The following is an 18,676-nucleotide window of genomic DNA, read 5'->3' on the forward strand; positions in this document are numbered from 1 at the left end:
GCACTCACTGTGTTTGTGGTTACCAGCTCTTAACTGTTGGACTGGAAGAAAACGTTGGAGATTATTTTAGTGAGACAGCTTCTCTGGGAAATCAGTGATGACCAATATATGAGGGTAGCAGCAAAGAGCACCTTCCACTAGATGTGACACTAGCTCGAAATCCAGGAGAAGGGAAACCACGGTAACCGTGGTGAGAAAAATCCATCGTGGGAGAGCCCCGCACCGTGTTATTCTGATCAGGTTTTAGAGGGTGAGTTTCTGAGGCAAATCTCTTGCCTATTTTTGTCTGGGGAATAATTGCTTGGGCTACTTTTAGGGAAAAAAGACTCTGAGAATGGGGAGAGAGTGTGCACCAGGATCCAGGTGCCTGGCTGAGGACAGCCTCTTTAACTGGTCCAGGGGCTACAGTCCTGGGGACACATAAGTAACTGACTTTGTTCCAGTCCTACAGCATTGAATTCAAGTGTGTTCTTGGCTCAAGCCGTAGTATCTTGGGAAAGTTAAGAGCCACAGATTAAGTTTTTTCCAGGCCTAAAAGTGCCATCTATTGAACCCTAGAAATCATAGTATGCAGAGTGTAATTCTACCATCGGATGTGTTTGGTTCGGATACGGCGGCCTTATTAGACAGCCTGCATTGTAGACCTCTAGCCTCTGCAGCATAAATGTGGGCCTGAGGGAGGCAGCGGAGCCTTTAGAAAGTCTGATGTGACCCTCACCAACTCCAAACATTATCTCTTGAGGGTCTGGATCCAGAAGTTTCAACTTTTCTTTGTCTTTGGAAACTATTGTTGATTTCTCTGCAGAGTTTCCTGACTGTGCTAACTTCATTCTATATCCTTTAAAAAGGTAAACTTTGAGGGGCGTCCAGTTGGCACAGTCAGTTAAGCATCTGACTCTTGATCTCGGCTCAGGTCATGGTCTCACAGTTCAGGAGTTTGAGCCCCACAATGGGCTGTGCGCTGATGGCACAGAGCCTGCTTGGGATTCTGTCTCTGTTTCTGCCCCTTCCCTGCTTGTTCTCTCTCTCTCTCTCTCTCTCAAAATAAATAAATTGTAAAAAAATAAACTTTGATATATGCAGGTGGTATCTGTGTCTGGGCCTTCATGGAGCTAAGTCTACTGTTGACATTGGTCAATAAATTATTTGTGCACCCCCACCCCCACCCCATGGGACAGACAGGTAACCTAAGCTTAGTAACTTGGATTCTCTTTCCTGAGAATATAAAGCTCAGTGCCCCAGAACTGAATTGTTTTGATGACAGGACCTTGATGAAATTGTTTGTCTCTGGGGCATCTGGCTGGCTCAGTTGGTGGAGCATGTGACTCTTGATCTTGGGGTCATGAGTTCAAGCCCCAATTCAGGAGTAGAGTTTACTTTAAAAAGAGAGAGAGAGAGAGGGAGGGAGGAGGGAAGGAAGAAAGAAAGAAATGGTCTCTACTGCTTAGATTCTCCCTTCTTTTTTCAGCATAATGTCGTTTTTTAAAGGTTTTTGTTTTAATTTCAATTAGTTAACATACAGTGTTATATTAGTTTCAGGTGTACAATATAGTGATTCAACACTTCCATACGTCACCCTGTGCTCATTATGATAAGTGCACTCCTTAGTCTGCATCACTTATTTAACCACTTCCCAGCCACCTCCCCTCTGATAACTATCAGTTTGTTCTCTTTAACTAAGACATTGTTTCTTTTCTTTAAAAAAAAAAAAAAAAGGCTCCATGTCCAATGTGGGGCTCAAACTCATGACCTTGAGATCAAGAGTTGTATGCTCTACCAACTGAGCCAACCAGATACCCATGGGACTGTTTCTTGACTTGTCTCTCTCTCTCTCTCTTTTTAAAATTAATTTATTTACTTTTTAGAGAGTGAGTGAGTGAGAGGGAGAGAGGGGCAGAGGGAGAAAGAGAAAGAATCTCAAGCAAGTTCCAGGTTCTCACAGAGCTCAATGTGGGACTCGATCCCACAACCCCAGGATTTTGATCTAAGCCAAAATCAAGAGTCAGATAACCAACCAAACCACCCAGGTGCCCTCTCTCTCTTTTTCCCTTTGCTTGTTTTGTTTCTTAAACTCCACATAACAGTGAAATCATATGGTATTTTGTCTTTCTCTGATTTATTTCACTTAGTATAATACATCTCTAGCTCCATCCATGTCATTGCAAATGGCAAGATTTCATTCTTTTTTTTATAGCTGAATAGTATCCCATTGTGTGTGTCATACATACCTCATCTTCCTTACCCATTCATCAATTGATGGACACTTGGACTGCTTCCATAACCTTTGAGTTAGTGTTCTTCTATTCTTTGGGTAAATACCCAGTAGTGAGATTGCTGCATCATAAGGTAGTTCTTATTTTTAACTTTTTGATGAAGCCCCAAACTCTTTTCCACAGTAGCTGCACCAGTTTGCATTCCCACCAGTAATGGACGAGGTTCCTTTTTCTTCACATCCTGGCCAACACCTGTTGTTTCTTGTGTTGTTGATTTTAGCCATTCTGACAGATGTGAGATGATAGCTCACGGTAGTTTTGCATTTCCCTGATGATAAGTGATGGTGAGCATCTTTTCATGTGTCTGTTGGCTATCTGGATGTCTTCTTTGGATATCTCCGAAGATAGATATCCATGTCTTCTATTCATGTCTTCTGCCCATTTTTTAAATTGGATTAATTGGTTTCTGGGTGTTGAGTTTTATAAGTTCTTTATATATTTTGGATTCTAACCCTTTATCAGATATGTCATTTGCAAATATCTTCTTCCATTCTGAAGGTTGCCTTTTAGTTTTATTAGTTGTTTTCTTCGCTGTGTGTAGAAGCTTTTTACTTTGACATAGTCCCAATAGTTTATGCTTTTGTTTCCCTTGCCTCAGGTGACATATCTAGAAAGAAGCTGCTACAGCCAATATCAAAGAAGTTACTGCTTGTGCTCTTTTCTAGGATTTTTATGGTTTCAGGTCTCACAGACCTTTAATCTGTTTTGAATTTATTTTTGTCTATGGTGTAAGAAAGTGGTCCAGTTTCATTTTATTGTATGTTGCTGTCCAGTTTTCCCAACACCATTTGCCAAAAAGAGACTATCTTTTACCATTTCATAGTCTTTTCTGCTTTCTCAAAGGTGAATTGACCATATAATTGTGGGTTTATGTCTGGATTTTCTATTCTGTTCTACTGATCTATGTGTCTATTTTTGTGCCAGTACTGTACTAGTCTTTTTTTTATTCATTTATTTTGAGAGAGAGAGAGAGAGCATGACGAGTTGGAGAGGGACAGAGAGAGGGAGAGAGAGAATCCCAAGCAGACTCTGCACCATCAGCGCAGAGCCCAACACAGGGCTTGAACTCATGAACGGTGAAACCATGACGTGAGCCAAAATCAAGAGCCAATCGCTTTGGGTTGCCTGGGTGATTCAGTCAGTTAAGCGTCCAACTTTGGCTCAAGTCATGATCTTAAGGTTCATGGGTTTCAGCCCTGCATCAGGCTCTGTGCTGACAGCACAGAGCCTGGAGCCTGCTTCAGATTCTGTGTCTCCTGGTCTCTCTGCCTCTGCCCTGCTCACACTCTGTCTCTGTCTCAAAAATAATAAACATTAAAAAACAAAAACAAAAACAGAGTCGATTGCTTAACTGACTGAGCCACCAAGGTGCCCCATGGTTTGATTACTACACCTTTGTGATATAACTTGAAGTCCAAATTGTGATGCTTCCAGCTTTGTTTTTCTTTTTCAAGATTGCATTGGTTATTCAAGGTCTTTTGTGGTTCCATACAAATTTTAAGATTGCTCTAGCTCTGTGAAAAATGCTGTTGGTATTTTGATAGGGAGTGCATTAAGTGTGTAGTTTGCTGTGGGTAGTATAGGCATTTTAACAATGCTTGTTGTTCTAACACATGAGCACGGAATGTCTTCCCATTTCTTTGTGCCATCTTCAATTTCTTTCTTCAGTGTTTTAGTTTTCAGAGTACAAGTCTTTCACCTCTGGGTAGGTTTAATCCTAGGTATCTTATTGTACGGTTGTAAATGAGATTGTTAATTCTTCTTTCTGCTCCTTCATTATTGTATAGAAATTCAGATTTCTGCACATTGATTTGATATCCTGTGACTTTACTGAATTCATTTGTCAGTTCTAGCAGTTTTTTGGTGGAGTCTTTCAGGTTTTCTACATATAGTATGTCATCTGCAAATAGTGAAGGTTTTACTTTTTCCTTACTGACTTGGATGTCTTTTATTTCTTTTTATTTTAATGTTTGTTTGTTTGAGAACATGAGTGGGGGAGGGGAAGAGAGAGAGAGAAAGGGAGAGGGAGAGGGAGAGAGAGAATCCCAAGCAAACTCTACACTCAGCGTGGAGCCCAACACAGGGCTCAATCCCACAACCAAAGATCATGACCTGAGCCAAAATCAAGAGTTGGGTGCTTAACTAACTAAGCCATCCAGGAGCCCCTATTTCTTTGTGTTCTGATTTCTGTGGTTAGGACTTCCAGAACTATGTTGAATAAAAGTGAGGAGAGCAGACGACCTTGTCTTAGTACTGATCTTAGGGGAAAAGCTCTCAGTTTTCCCTCATTAAGGATGATGGTAGCTGTGGATTTTTCATACATGGCATTTATTATATTGAGGTATGTTTTCTCTAAACCTACTTTGTTGAAGGTTTTTATCATGAATGGATATACTTTCTCTGCACCTATTGAAATGATCATATGGTTCTTGTCCTTTCTATTTGATGTAATGTATCACATTGATTGATTTGTGAATATTGAATCACTGTTGCATCTTGGGAATAAATTCCAGTTGATTGTGGTAAGTGATTTTTTAAATGTATCATTGAATTTGGTTTGCTAGTATTCTGTTAAGAATTTTTGCATCTATGTTCACCATGGATATTGGCCTGTAGTTCTTCTTCTCAGTTGTGTCTTTATCTGGTTTTGGTATCAGGGTAATAATGTCGGCCTCATAGATTGAATTTGGAAGTCTGCCTTCCTTTTCTATTTTTGGAATAGTTTAAGAGCAATAGGTATTAATTCTTTAAATGTTTGGTAGGATTCACCTATAAAGCCATCTGTCCCGGAGTTTTATTTGTTGGGAGTTTTTGGATTACAGACTCAACTTCTTTGCTGGTTATCAGCTGGTTATTCTCTTATTTGTAATTTTATTTGAGTTCTCTTTTATTCTTGATAAAATAAAATTTTATTGATTTTTTTCCCCCAAAGAAACAGCTCTTGATTTCATTGATCTGTTCCATTGATATTTTAGTTCCAATATCATTCATTTCTGCTCTGATCTTTATTGTTTCCTTCCTTCTGCTAGTTTTAGGATTTGTTTATTCTTTTTCTAGTTCCTTTAGGTGTAGTTAGGCTGTTTGAGATTTTTCTTGCTTCTTGTGACAGGCTTGTATTGCTATAAACTTCCCTCTTAGAGCTGCCTTTGCTGCATCCCAGAAGTTTGACTATTGTGTTTTTGTTTTCACTTGTTTCCATGTACTTTTTTATTTCCTCTTTGATTTCCTTGTTGACCCATTCGTTCTTTAGTAGCATGTTGTTTAATCTCCCTGTATTTGTGGTCTTTCAAGATTTTTTCTTGTAGTTGACTTCTAGTTTCATAGCATTGTGGTCAGAAAAGATGCATGGTATGATGTCAGTTTTCCTGAATTTGTTGAGACTTGTATTGTGGCCTAACATGTGATCTCTTCTGGAGAATATTTTGTGTGCACTTGAAAAGAATGTGTGTTCTGGTGTTTTAGGATGGAATGTTCTGAATTTATGTTAAATCTATCTGTTCCAGTGGATTCATTCAAAGCCATTGTTTTCTTGTGGATGTTCAGCTTAGATGATGTGTCCATTGATATAAGTGGGATGTTAAAGTCCCCTACTGTTATTGTGTTATCAGTTAATTCCTTTATGTTTGTTATTAACTGTTTTATGTATCTGGGTGTTCATGTTGGGTGCATAACCATTACAGTTGTTGTATCTTCTTGTTGGATTGTTCCCTCTATTAATATAAAGTGTTCTTCTTTGTCTCTCATTAGTTTTTGTTTTCAAGTCTATTTTGTCCAAAATAAGTATTACTAACCTGGCTTCCTTTCGACATCCATTTGCATGAGAGATGTTTCTCCATCCCCTCACTTTCAATCGTCATGTGTCTCTAGGTCTAAAACGAGTCTCTTACAGGCATCTTCTCCCTAGATTCTTGAGGTCTGGTAGTTTAACTTGTCCTTTGATTCAATGAGTAACCTTTTAATAATTTTTGTTTTGCCATTTTGAAGTTAATTTCTATAGCCTGAAACGAAAGAATCCTAACTGCTACAGGCACTTGAGAAATGGTAAGATTGAACAACTTTCCTGTTAAGCCAGTTGACAAATGACACAAGAGCCCTTAAGTGGGAACTTGTGAGTCATCAAAACTGATGAGTTAATTTGAGGCCCCATTTGATAAGTGCATTTCATACTCAAGTAAAAGTAAAAAATCAAATCAATCCACAAAATACAAACATTTTCTACCACTGAATCACTGAGGCAATTCCAAAGAATATGCTTCTGGAACAAAAGTCTCTTCCAAAAAAGGTGGCCTAAAATTTTTTTGAAAGTGGTAGAATAATGAAATAAAAGTATGCTTTACAAATAAAGATGTTCTTTCTTTGAAGCACAGAAAACTTGTGTTTTATAAATTTGCTGTTTAAAAAACATAACTCTGAATTTAAAAGTATATATATTATGTTGAGCACAACATGTGCTGTCATGTTCCTCATGAATACTTCCCTTTTACATCTTCAGAATGCTTACAATGAAATGTGAGACATTTGAAGTCAGTCAATATGATTTTTTAAATGCCTAGGATGTAATTAACCATTATGGCTCTAAAGAATGTCCAATCACGTGTTTTAATAATTACATATGCCTTTTGGCTATTTGTCCAGCTATACTTGAGAGCTATAAATGTAAGATGTATTGCGGGTGCCTGGCTGGAGTCAGTGGAGTGTGTGAATCTTGATCTTGGGTTGTGAGTTGAAGCCCCATATTGGGTGTATAGATTACTTAAAAATAAAATCTTTTAAAAAATGTAAGATGTATCTTTCTCTGGTGAGACCAAACTGAGGGTTGCTGGAGGGGAGGTGGGGGGATAGGCTAAAAGGGTGACAGGCATTAAGGAGGGCACTTATTGTGATGAGCACTGGGTATTGTATGTGTGATGAATCATTGGGTTCTATGCCTGAAACTGATACTACACTGTTAAATGAATTTTTTTAAAAAAGATGTATATTTCTCAGCAACAAGAAGTTGGCATTTAACATTTGTGACATCAGAGTCAGGCGATATGTAAATGAAATTAGGTGTGGAGCACTTATTTTATAGCTCCTACCATACCCACCAGCCTCATTATGGCGAAGATACAATTCTGGTCTGTCTACTAGCCTCAAAAGAAGTCTCAAAAAACTGTCGACAATTTGCTTGCCATTGTAGCAGTTATTTTACTTCCATTATTTGACCCTTAAGAGAAAGTCATTCTTATTTAAGGATCTTTGAAGTAGCAAAAGGCTCCGTAATTAGACTTTAAGTGGCAGAGAACTACTTGTGATCAGACATTATTTAAAATAAGTATATCCATCTTAATTGCATCAATTCATCAAGCTGCACTCATTTTTAAGCTGTACCACTTTCCATTCTGCATCTTGCTCAGCAGCAAGGTAGACAACACTTTTGACTCCCGAAGTTAGAAAGCCAACATTCCTAAGATAAATGGTGGTGGCAGCAGTGGTGAATTAAAATCTCTATATGGTAGGTAAAACACTGGACCCCAAGGGTAATCATGTCTTGGTGCCTGGAACTTGTCAATATGTTACATTACATGGTGAAGGAGAATGAAGGTTGTAAATGGAATTACTAAAATTGATCATCTGATCAGATAATCAGATGATCTTAAAATAGAGCAGTTATTGGGGTGCGTGGGTGGCTCAGTTGGTTAAGTGTCCAACTTCAGCTCAGGTCATGATCTTGCAGCTCACGAGTTCAAGCCCAGCCATAGGCTCTGTGCTGACAGCTCAGAGCCTGAAGCCTGCCTCAGAGCCTGTCTCCCTCTCTCTCTGACCCTCCCTCACTCATGCTCTCTCTCTCTCAAAAGTAAATTAGAAACATGTAAATTCTTTTTAAAAATAGGGAGGTTATCTGTGTGAAACTAATAGAATCACAGGGGTCCCTATGAGTGGGAGAGAAAGGCAGAAAGGAGTAGGTGGAGATGCCAGAGGCAGAAAAGAAGACGGGACAGCAGAAGTAGGGTGAGGATGATGCCATTTGAGGACACAACCCACCATTTCTAGCTTTGTAGGTGGAGGAAGGGGGTCAGGAGCAAGAAATATAAGCAGTCCCTGGAAGCTGGAAAAGTCAAGCAAACGGATTCTTTCTCAGAACCTCCAGAAGGGACCTCAGGACTGCCAACAACTTGAGTTGAGCCCTCAGAGACCTGCAGTGGACCTCTAACCTACAGATTTGTATTGTTTAAGCCACCAAAGTTGTTGTAATTTGTTACAGCAGGAATAGAAAATCAATATGCTGTTAATGTTATTTTAGTTTGTCTGTTGTAGGTCAAGACTCAGTGGGAAAGCTTTGCTTTGATATATGATGGCATGGATTTCCTTACAATAAGGGGTAGAATTTTAATTCTAAAAAACCACCAAAGTCTACACAAAATTCATAGATCCATTTCACAGGGAACAGAATTGATTGAGCCGACCTTATATTATTTTCTATGTACCAGTCTCTCCCCTCTGGCTTTATACTGACAGAGATCAAAAGGAGTCAGCAATTTTCTTTCACTGTTCTCCCAGAGCCAATATCACACTGAAATTTATGGGATGTCTGACTTCGGAAGTGCGTACTATCTTCCATGGTTTTAGAAAGTAAAACTCCTGTGATCTTTGATTTGTGTTAGCTCAAAGGTAACAAGTGAGAGAGAATTAATGGAGCAGAGACACAGATCAAACGGAAACTGAGAAAGGGATGGTGGGTTTAAACTGAGTGTACAGAAGCAAACTCGATAATTAAGGGGCTTTATCTATCTGCAGGAGAGAACACTGAGCACACTCTGTGTTATTCCAGAGCTGAACTGACATAATTCTTCAACCACCTAGTTCCTGAAAGTTTCCCCCAAGGTTTGTGAATAGAGGAAAACAAATCCTTTACGTAAGCCAAGTAGCGTTGCTTCATCTGATCATATGATTTTAGGCTCTTCTCTTAAAATAATTCTTCCTATAGAAGAAAGTGTTGGGCAAAATAACTCACGACCAAGTATGTATAAATAGTGTCCCCAGTATGGTCAACATAGCTTAAACATATGCTCTTTAACAACAACAGTTAGAATTTATATGCTATCCATGCTTCATAGAACCACTAAAATGTTTCCAAATTACTTTCTTAAAGTCAGATTTTAAAAATAAGTTTACTCATACAACAACTTCAGGGATTCCCTTAGGTCCACCTTGTTCCACAACTCCAAGGGACATGGCTCACTGTATTAAATGACATCCATTGTATTCTGTGGGAATGACGCCCCCTGGTGTTGTACGATTCATTGGCTCTGGAGTTAAGGTCCTGATGCCTTCAGAATTTCGTATTCAAGCCCTCTTTGTTTGGATCTCTTGGACCCTGCTAAGGACTGATGCATTCTTTGATGACAGTTGGGATAAACAAGGCATCCTCACTAAATGAAAACTGTCATTACTCCCGCCTTATTACTGACAGTTGAAGTTCATGCTATCAACCAGATCAGGACCCACATGAATCAGATGCCTGCTTTCGTTCTTTATCCTTCTTCTCAAAATCTACTAAGGCTGGAATGAGTGGATTTTAACTTCCTTGGTATCCCTGGTATGGACTTTCCTCAAGTCATATTATCGTCTCCTTTCCTATAGGAGCTATAATAGCAGAATAACTGCTAGAGAATGTAAATTACAAAGGAAAAGGAACAAATATTTTCAAAATAGTATCCTTATTTTACATATATCGTATTTCTCTTGATTGCATTGAATATTTTGAAGTGAAAAACAAGGACAGAAGGCACACATACTTTACCCCATAATGGTTTCCCAAATGCAGATTACTGAGTGTATTTGAGAATCCCCACATTGAGTATGGTTCACTATCTGTGCATACAGGTAAGATAAACTAGAAATGCTTCCATAGACCTCTATTCTTATCCTGTGAGAACCATTTTTCTTTAGCTAGTGTACAAAAAAATAATATACACATGGTGAAGAGAATGAGACAGGATTCATAATTTGCTTCAACCATTGATTACATCACTGATTACACCATTGCCTCTGTATTGTCCCTTTGAATTCTACAAATAGAATGTCTAGGAAATATTTTCCGATGATTATTTCAGATACATACTTGAGCAGTTTCCTTTAATGTTTACTTCTTTAGAAGCTTCCTAGTTTAAATGGTCAACTAAAATTTCTCAAATTTTCCTCAAAGTGGGATTACACTTACTATTTTCTGGAACATAGGAAATAAATGTCATGGGACAGCTTATCTCATTGGTATTCACATTCACTGCTCCAAATTGGAACCAAGTCATGGTTTAGTCTTCTGTAAGAACCCTGGACTTGAGTCCTTGCTTCAACATATACTAGCTCTGTGATTTGAGAGAAACAATACAAAATGGTCACCAGTTTTCTCATTTGTAACATAGGATCAATACCAACCCACCTCCTCAGAGGGTTCAGGGAGACTCAGAAAAACACAGACAGGGGCACCTAGCTGGTTCAGTCAGTATAGCAGGTGACTCTTGATCTTGGGTCTGGAGTTCAAGGCCCTCGTTGGGTATAGAGCTTACTTAAAAAAAAAAACAAAACGTTAACCAACAACATATTGTAGGCACCAAATAAATGGCAGCTATTCACATGGGAGTTCTTGCAGTGGGGATATAGTTTTATTTTTTGAGCTAGGTAATGTTATGTGAGCATTCAATTAATGATTATTGGACTTTACGGTCTTCTGCAATTATATTTCATAATAAAAAAGGAAGAAATAAATGGTAGCTATTTTTAGTGTTGCTTAAAAGTTCATTTATGTGATGGTCCCTTAAGCCTTACATGAGTCCCTACTAACTATAAATTCTATACGGTAGATTACTTAAAAACAGGTTAAGTTCCACTTTGTAGTAAACTGGTGGCTTTCTAATACCTGTTGCAGAAGGAAGCTTATCTATACTGGGTCCCATGGTTTTTAAACCCCTTCTGCTCATGGTTCAAAGAGGTTCTGCAGGAATTAAGGAAGAAGGGACTCAATGGTGGCCACTCTCCTTTAACTATAGTCCTGCTCCTGTCTTCTATACCCAGGGCTCCCATTTCACTTTGAGGATATATGGCTAAAGTTTGAAAACCACTAATTACATATTCAGAACTAGAGTTTTTCATTTCAGAGTGTCCGAGCCCTGCTAAACTGATTTACGTGACAACAATCATAAGGAAAAACACTAGGTGATTCTTACCATTTGGCAGGTCTTTATAGTCCTTTTCAAATTACATACATTCCATTTCTATAGGAATTTTATTGTTCGGTGTATTTACTGTTTATGTTGTGGTAGTTTGGTTGCTTCCTAATGACTGCCAAGGATTCTGATTCTACTCATAAAAATTTCTAAATCACAGAAGGCATTTGATTGCTTCCTATTAAGTACTAGTATATGTAATCTCTAGTTTTTATTATTTAAAAAAAATTTTTAATGTTTATTTTTATGAGAGAGCGAGTGACCAGGAGAGGGGCAGAGAGAGAGGAAGACACAGAAACCAATAAAGGCTCCACACTCTTGAGTTGTGAGCACAAAGCCTGACACAGGGCTTGAACTCACCAACCGTGAGATCATGACCTGAGCCAAAGTCAGACAATTAACCAAGTGAGCCATCCAGGCACCCCTATAATCTCTAGTTTTTAAAAGAATGTCCTGTAATTCTTCCTTTTCATTATTACTTTTTTTTCCCCCCTTTCCAAGTTAGTTAACTAACTTATTTTTGGAACTTTGCCCACTAACTACTCATTTTTTTCCTCCATAAATAGGAAGGGAACAGACAGAAATAAAAATTAATGTTCATTTGCAGATAATAATCCTCCTTCAGTCTTTTTGTTGTTGTTTAAATGATAAAAAGCTACAGAGAACATTTCTATTCCTCAACTACATTATTCTTCAAAAGTCATGGCTAAAATTGATACCAAGAGATTTGCCACTGAAGTGAGTCAATGGAGGACTTTAGCACAGTTTTTGAGGAAAAAGCCGACAAACTTCCCCTTAAACTGCAAAAACAACACATTTGTAGGACTGATGTGGTTCCCAATTGATGCTGGCTTTGGTTACCTTCTCACTGCCATTCCTCAGGGACCTAAACAGCAAGGAGAAATCTGTACCAAAAAAAATCTATACTTGGTAGGAAAAATGCTCTTTCTTTCATACATAATTTAAGTCGGAGCAGGCTTTTTATATATACGCATACAAATGTATATAAATATGTACATAATACCTATAAAAAGCCTTGGAAATTACACATATCCTCATGACAATTACCCAAGCCAATGGAAGCAGTGGCAGGCCCCAAGAATTTGGGTTAAAAATTCACAACACTATTCTTCAAAGTCAACCAATTTTACTGCTAAAAAAAAAAAAAAAATCTCAATTTTAGTACCATTAAGAAAAATCAGTTTTAGAACATGATCTCACCAGTGATCTAAAAATGAAATTCAGTATTTCCCATCATGATAACTAGATTGCAAATTATTTAAAGGAGTTGAGAATATTCAAGACATGTTAAGTACTAAGGAGAAGGATTAATAAGCAGAAGGACTACTGATGTGACTCATTCCAAGGAAATGAGGCTTTGGAAAGATGTTCTGTCACTTAATAAAACCGGTAGAAACCTACAATCTGGGAGTCTCAGAAAGGTTAGCATTTAAAAACAGGAGAAAGACAACGTAGTAAGAGCTGTGTTCTGCAGACAACCAGATACAGGCTTGAATTCATCCTTTGACCAAATTACTTTATCTGAAATATGGGCCAAATAAGAATAGTTACTCGTAAGATTATGAAGGAGCATACGTACATAAGCACTTAATATAGTATAGTGCACTTTAAGTGTATGATCGCCTTTAATCCTCATAGTTCTTTCAGACAGCCATTTGTCTTAGTTTACAGATGAAGTTAAAAGATTGAATTCCCAAAGGGAGCCAAGACTCTACCTCAAGAATAACAGATTCCTGCCAAAGCTTGTTTTCTTCTGCATTACACTGTCTTGAACTATTGTAAAATCTGCATTTCTCTTCTGAGATCCCTTACATCTGACTATGAGCATTTTATAAGCTTTTTTTTTTTTTAAATTTTTTTTATGTTTTATTTATTTCTAGGAGAGAGAGAGAGAGAGAGAGCGTGAGCAGGGGAGGGTCAGAGAGAGAGGGAGACACAGACTGAAACAGGCTCCAGGCTCAGAGCTGGCAGTCAGCACAGAGCCCGACGCGGGGCTCGAACCCACGAACCGAGAGATCATGACCAAAGCGAAAGTCGGACGCTTAACCAACTAAGCCACCCAGGCGCCCATTATAAGCTCTTAAAAAACCTACAGCAAATGTTTATAAACAATGCTTTTACACTAAGCAACTTCCTCCAAGTCTACCATGTCAAAAGGTTACTATAATTTAAAATATTTTTAATAATCTATATTAACTTGAAACAAGCCAATTTAGGAAATTACCAAATCACCTAATTAGATACATTTTACAGAAATGTATTTATCCTTTGTAACGTTTGGCTTCTGGCAATCACTGTCCCACAAAATACACACTGCAAGACAGAGAAAAGTCAAGTAGTTAGAAGTGGTTTCATAACACTCATGTTATTGCTTCTCACAACATATAAGGCAACCCATTTATAGTATATGGACTTTGATATCCAGTATCTAACTTTATATCCTCAAAACAATCATTTTTAAAGATTATCTGGTAAAGTGAAAGGTGATCATTTCAAGTGTGTAAGTATCCTTGTCTACTTCTAGAATATAAAACAGAACTTCTTCATACTTAAAATGATGCTACTGAGGTTCAATTTTCCTCTTCCAACGTAACTGGCATTTAAAAGGTCATTTCTTGATTTTTCTCTGTACATTATTGCCACCACCGCTCAACATGCAGCAGCTGGAAAGAAGGCCAGAAAGAGAATCCTGGGCCAGAGTTTGAAGAAAAATGAGAGAACATACAATAGAGTAATACAATCAGAATCATGTCAGACACAGGATTCCATTTCATTACTAACAAATGTAACTCAACTGAACAAGCTCAGTAGAGCTCAGCATGGCTCTCCACTGTTCCCAGTATTCTTTTGAGATTTGTAAATAAAGAAACCATCTCGTTCTAGATTAGCAAACTGTAACTTCTCTATCCATAAAAAGTTGGGTATTAGCTATGAAAAATTAACTGACTGTAATTTACAATGACCAGTAGTGAGAAGCCCATATGCAGGAATTGGTTCTGACTTAGAGGAGGGGAAAAAAAACACAACTTCTTGAAAAGGTAAAATAGCTTAAAGCATTTAATATCTAAACAAATCAATCTGTTAATAGTAGTCACAAAATATGCTTAATATAGAAACCCACATTTATGTCTTTAAGAAAAAGTGTAAATTGTATTTTACCTCAAACATAAATTAACCCACGTAAAGAATCTGCAGCGGTCAAAATCATAGTGAATTTTAAACAACTTCAGAATAAAATAACCTTAAGTACTTTATACTGCTTTTATCTAAAAAATGCTTACAACTTCTCATAAAAATAGTCTGAGGCAACTATTTTTTCTTTTATTCTTTAACAGACATGTTCAGTATCATGGGCAACATTCTTAAAACCTTAAGCTTCACAGACTTTCAGACATTCAAATACTATGGTCCCCTTTTCTTTGATGTGGAGGTTTATTCAGCTAGGGGGAAAAAAAAGCATGGTAGACAACTTAATACATTTTCACCAAATTGAAAGTAGTACAAAAGTTTTAAGATTCTACAGAACTACACGTCGTACCTAACGGATCATTAAAAATAGAAGACAGTATTTTCTTCAGCAAATAAAACAGCATCCTGGTATGCTGCTAATGCATATTTTTTAATATGTACTGTCATTCATAAATTATTTACAACCTCTACTGTGTGAAGAGAACTAGAATGTAAATTTTCTGCAAAACTGGAAAAAAGCAATACAAAATTTGTGAAAGCCTGTGTTTCATATTATACAAAAGTAAGCCAGTTTTTCTCTTCCAATACCAAACATCATATGCAGTGGTATTCTGGACAAATTATAGTAATTCTTGAGGATGTTTTAATGCTGGGGGTAAGTTTACAGGCCTTGCCTCTTCATCAAGGAGGACGAGGTCTTCTATTTCACTGCCTCTGTATTTCCTTTTACAGATCTTTACCACTACTTTCTTCTTGAGAAACAACTTCAGGGCTTCCCTTGATGCAACAGCTTTTGCATTCTCTTTGCTTTTTCCACAGCCCGTGCCCAAATACACAGACTTGCATCTCAATTCACAGACGATACTTTCTTGAGAGCTTTTATTCTGAGGCAGATCTGCCAATTCTTTTAGCGGAACAAAAAACACATCCAGAGTGGCCTTCAGGGCCTCAATAGCCGCGTTCAGGAGCTCTCCATGATTCACATTGGGACTAAAGCCGCCAACAGCCACCAGCTTCCACGCCACCGTTTTGTACAGTCTATTGAAAAAAGGCTGTTTCTGCTTCACATCTTCATTGGTTAACTTGCAACAAGAAAATTTAACCGAACTCTCACTTGACTGTGAAGTACTTTTGGAAGGCAACTGGGATGTGCTCGTCTGAGAACTACTCTTAGAGGCCAGCTGGGACACACCTGCTAAGGAAGTGCTTTTGGAAACTAGAGATCCGCTGGTTTGGGAGCTGCTCTTGGAAGCTAACAGGGATGCAGCCACCTGTGAAGTGCTTTTGGAAGTCAGCAGTGCTGCGGGTGTCGATGTGCCGCTCTTGGGAGTTAGCAAGGATATGCCTGATGTGGAACTATTTTTAGAAGCAGACGCGGAAACGCTCAACTCTGAACTAGTTTTGGAAGTTAACCCACCTGTAGCTGTCTCTGAACTTGGCTTAGAAGACAACAGCGGCAACTCTCCTTCTGCGCTTCCGGAGCAGCCCAACAAGGGCACCTCGATCTCTGAGATGCTTTGAGAGGCTGAGACTGAAGAGCCTTCCACAGCACTCTTTTTAGGTGATCCACTCTGTTGTCTGGAATCGGCAGACTGGGTCACATGACTATTCACACCGGATTTTAACAACGAAGAAACAAATGATACCGAACCATGCTTATCTGGAGCTTCTGACCCAGAAGCTTTTCCAGACGCTGCCGCTGTTACCTGAGAGGACACGCTGCTACTACTTTGGCTGGAAAGAGACCGATCTCCTTCACTTGCAGAGCTATTCTGACCCGAGGTGCCAGAGCTCCGAGTGGAGTTTCCACTACTCTCTGATTTAGTGGATGACCCTGTACCTGTCGAGGTGTTTTCCTGCTGACCTGACGCACGTTCTGTTTTGGCAGAAATTTTCGCATGATCTTGCTCAACCGTTGAATTGGTTTTCCCTTCGAGGACTCGCTTTTTCGCTGGCTCTTCTACCCCTTCTAAAAAAAAAAAGGGAAAACAGATGTGACTAAGTCTAGCCCATAGAGATAGGCTGACAATTTACAAGACAGGTATTTGTTCAAAAAAAGGTGTAAGGCAAAGATATTTCAGGACTTGCAGTTTCTTTAAAAAGTGGGGACTAACTTCATTAATTTCTCAAAACAGTGTTGAGTAGCATCATTAATTTCTACCATTAAAAAACCAACAGCACAGACAACACAGACACTTGAAAATCTAAAGCAGTCGAAGGAAACTATCAAAACGGGGGCCTAAAACACACACACACAGGTTTAACGTTCCAACTTGATTAATAAGTGTATAAATTCTAGCTCGTTAAAAAATGAGTAATAAAAGTAATTCCTAATTACATCAAACTTATGTTCTAAACTCCTATGTATGTTATGTTCACATCTATGATCTGCTAACCATTGCTACTCGATATCCCTCTTTTCTTCACCTTGGCAACCAGTTCGTCTCTTGTGGTATGGATTGGAGCACCTGTCACTTTGATGCCTTCAGCCATACTAAGTATTTTATCCATAACTTTTTGTGGGTACCTGAAAAAAGAAAAAGACACTTTTAAAAAGTGCTTCCTCCCAGCTACTCCGGCTGCTGTGCAAAAACAAGCCACAGGAACGGCATTTCCTGGTCGTAGTCAACAAAGTGTACCAACCGCCGGGAACTTTCGGTTTCCTGGAACCCCAGAAACAAACGCCCGGGAGTCTGGGAGGCGGGGTCCTCGCTCCCCATCCCTGAAATTCAGGGTCTGTCCACGAAAGCGATGTCAACCAACGACCCCACCGACAGACCCCCGCCCGCCGGGAGCGGGGAAGGGGGGGCAGGCTGTTAATCACGTCGGCTTCTGGCTGAGACGCCCTTCTTCTCCTCGGAGGGCAGCCAGTCCCGCAAATTCCCGCGCTTCGCAACTTCCCCTCCCCGCCGAGGCTCCGGGCCGCAGCCCGGGGGCGGTAAACAAAACGCGGAGAGCCGGTGGGGGACGCTTGCTCACTCACCGGCACCCGAGGAAGACGTGGTTCGCCCAGGCCATGGAGAAGGAGATGAGCTGCTGCAACTGCCGATTGCGGCTCCCGCTCTCGGCGTCCGCAGCTTCCTCCGCGCCGGCGGCGGCTGCAACGCCGCCAGTCGGGGCCAGGTCCCCGGCGTTGCGGAGCAGAAACTCCCGGCGGTGGCGCCAGTGTTTGTCAGTCTCGCCGTCGCAGCGCAGCGCCTCCACCCAGGCGGCCACCCTCGGGTTCTGGCTCAGGTACTCCGACACCTCCTGCGCCATGTTGGGCCTGCGGGTCGCCGAGGCCGCGCGCGGACGCTGCACCGGGGAAGAGGCGGGGTGCGCGGCGGCGAGCGGCCCTGTCACTGCGGCCTGCACTGGCGGCCCTCCGGAGAACGCCCCTCGGGAGGCCCAGACGCCAAACAACAGCGCCTGGAGTCACTGAACCGCCCACTTCCGCCCGCCGCCGGCTCCTTCCCTTTTATAACCTCGCCGCCGCCGAGCGCCTGCGCGTCCTTCCGGCGCGAGCCGGCTCTCCCAGGACGCTTTGCGGCGCCCGAGCGTCGGCCCGGGCCGGAGGCGGAGGGGAACCCGCGGGGGCGGGGCGGGAGGCGAGCGCTCACGCCTCCCGCCCCGCGAGGGCGGGCCGCAAGTGGCCTCGCGCGGGGCGCCCCGGCCTCCGGCGCCAACGCTCGCGTCCCCGCTCGGCTTTGTGACGCCGCGCGCGCTCCCGCCGCCTCCCTCCCTCCGCCCCGCCCCGGCTCCGGCCGCGGAGGCGGGGAAGGCCGGGCGAGGTCCTCGCGTGCCGCCGCGTCCTCGCCGACCCGGAGCCGCCGGTCGCGTGCGCGGTGTGCGCGTCTCCGCCGGAAGACGCCCGTGTGGAGAGGGGCCGCAGTGAACAAAAGCTCGCCTCCATCTTTTTGATCTTGTCAGAGAACAGCTCCTGGGCGCTTTGTTGAATGTTAGACGAGCGAAGCATTCGCGGGCCGTGCCGGACGCGGGGCATTTAGG

At 40.9% G+C, this 18,676-nt stretch overlaps 1 protein-coding gene across 5 annotated transcripts in view; it reads right to left on the reverse strand.

The window, feature by feature from the left end:
* LOC120244288 (CDKN2A interacting protein) overlaps positions 1-18,227 on the reverse strand; it is a 36,312-nt gene extending 18,085 nt beyond the window's left edge. Inside the window, exons 1-4 of one of the 5 annotated variants that reach the window (XM_039250699.1) lie at positions 17,673-18,227; positions 17,086-17,216; positions 16,530-16,658; positions 10,477-10,621 (exon numbers count right to left, since the gene is read on the reverse strand). In XM_039250699.1, coding sequence (XP_039106630.1) covers positions 10,521-10,621; positions 16,530-16,658; positions 17,086-17,216; positions 17,673-17,947 — 636 coding nt within the window. In that variant the 5' untranslated portion in view covers positions 17,948-18,227 and the 3' untranslated portion in view covers positions 10,477-10,520. Of the gene's footprint in view, positions 1-10,476; positions 10,622-13,767; positions 14,164-14,539; positions 16,659-17,085; positions 17,217-17,672 lie in introns of those variants that run through there. The other 4 variants (XM_039250700.1, XM_039250701.1, XM_039250698.1 and 1 more) reach the window with 4 other exon arrangements.
* Positions 18,228-18,676: the final 449 nt, after the last annotated feature.

Source organism: Hyaena hyaena, unplaced genomic scaffold (genome assembly GCF_003009895.1).
Source record: "Hyaena hyaena isolate Hyena2069 unplaced genomic scaffold, ASM300989v1 scaffold_377, whole genome shotgun sequence".
Classification (NCBI taxonomy): Eukaryota; Metazoa; Chordata; class Mammalia; order Carnivora; family Hyaenidae; genus Hyaena; species Hyaena hyaena.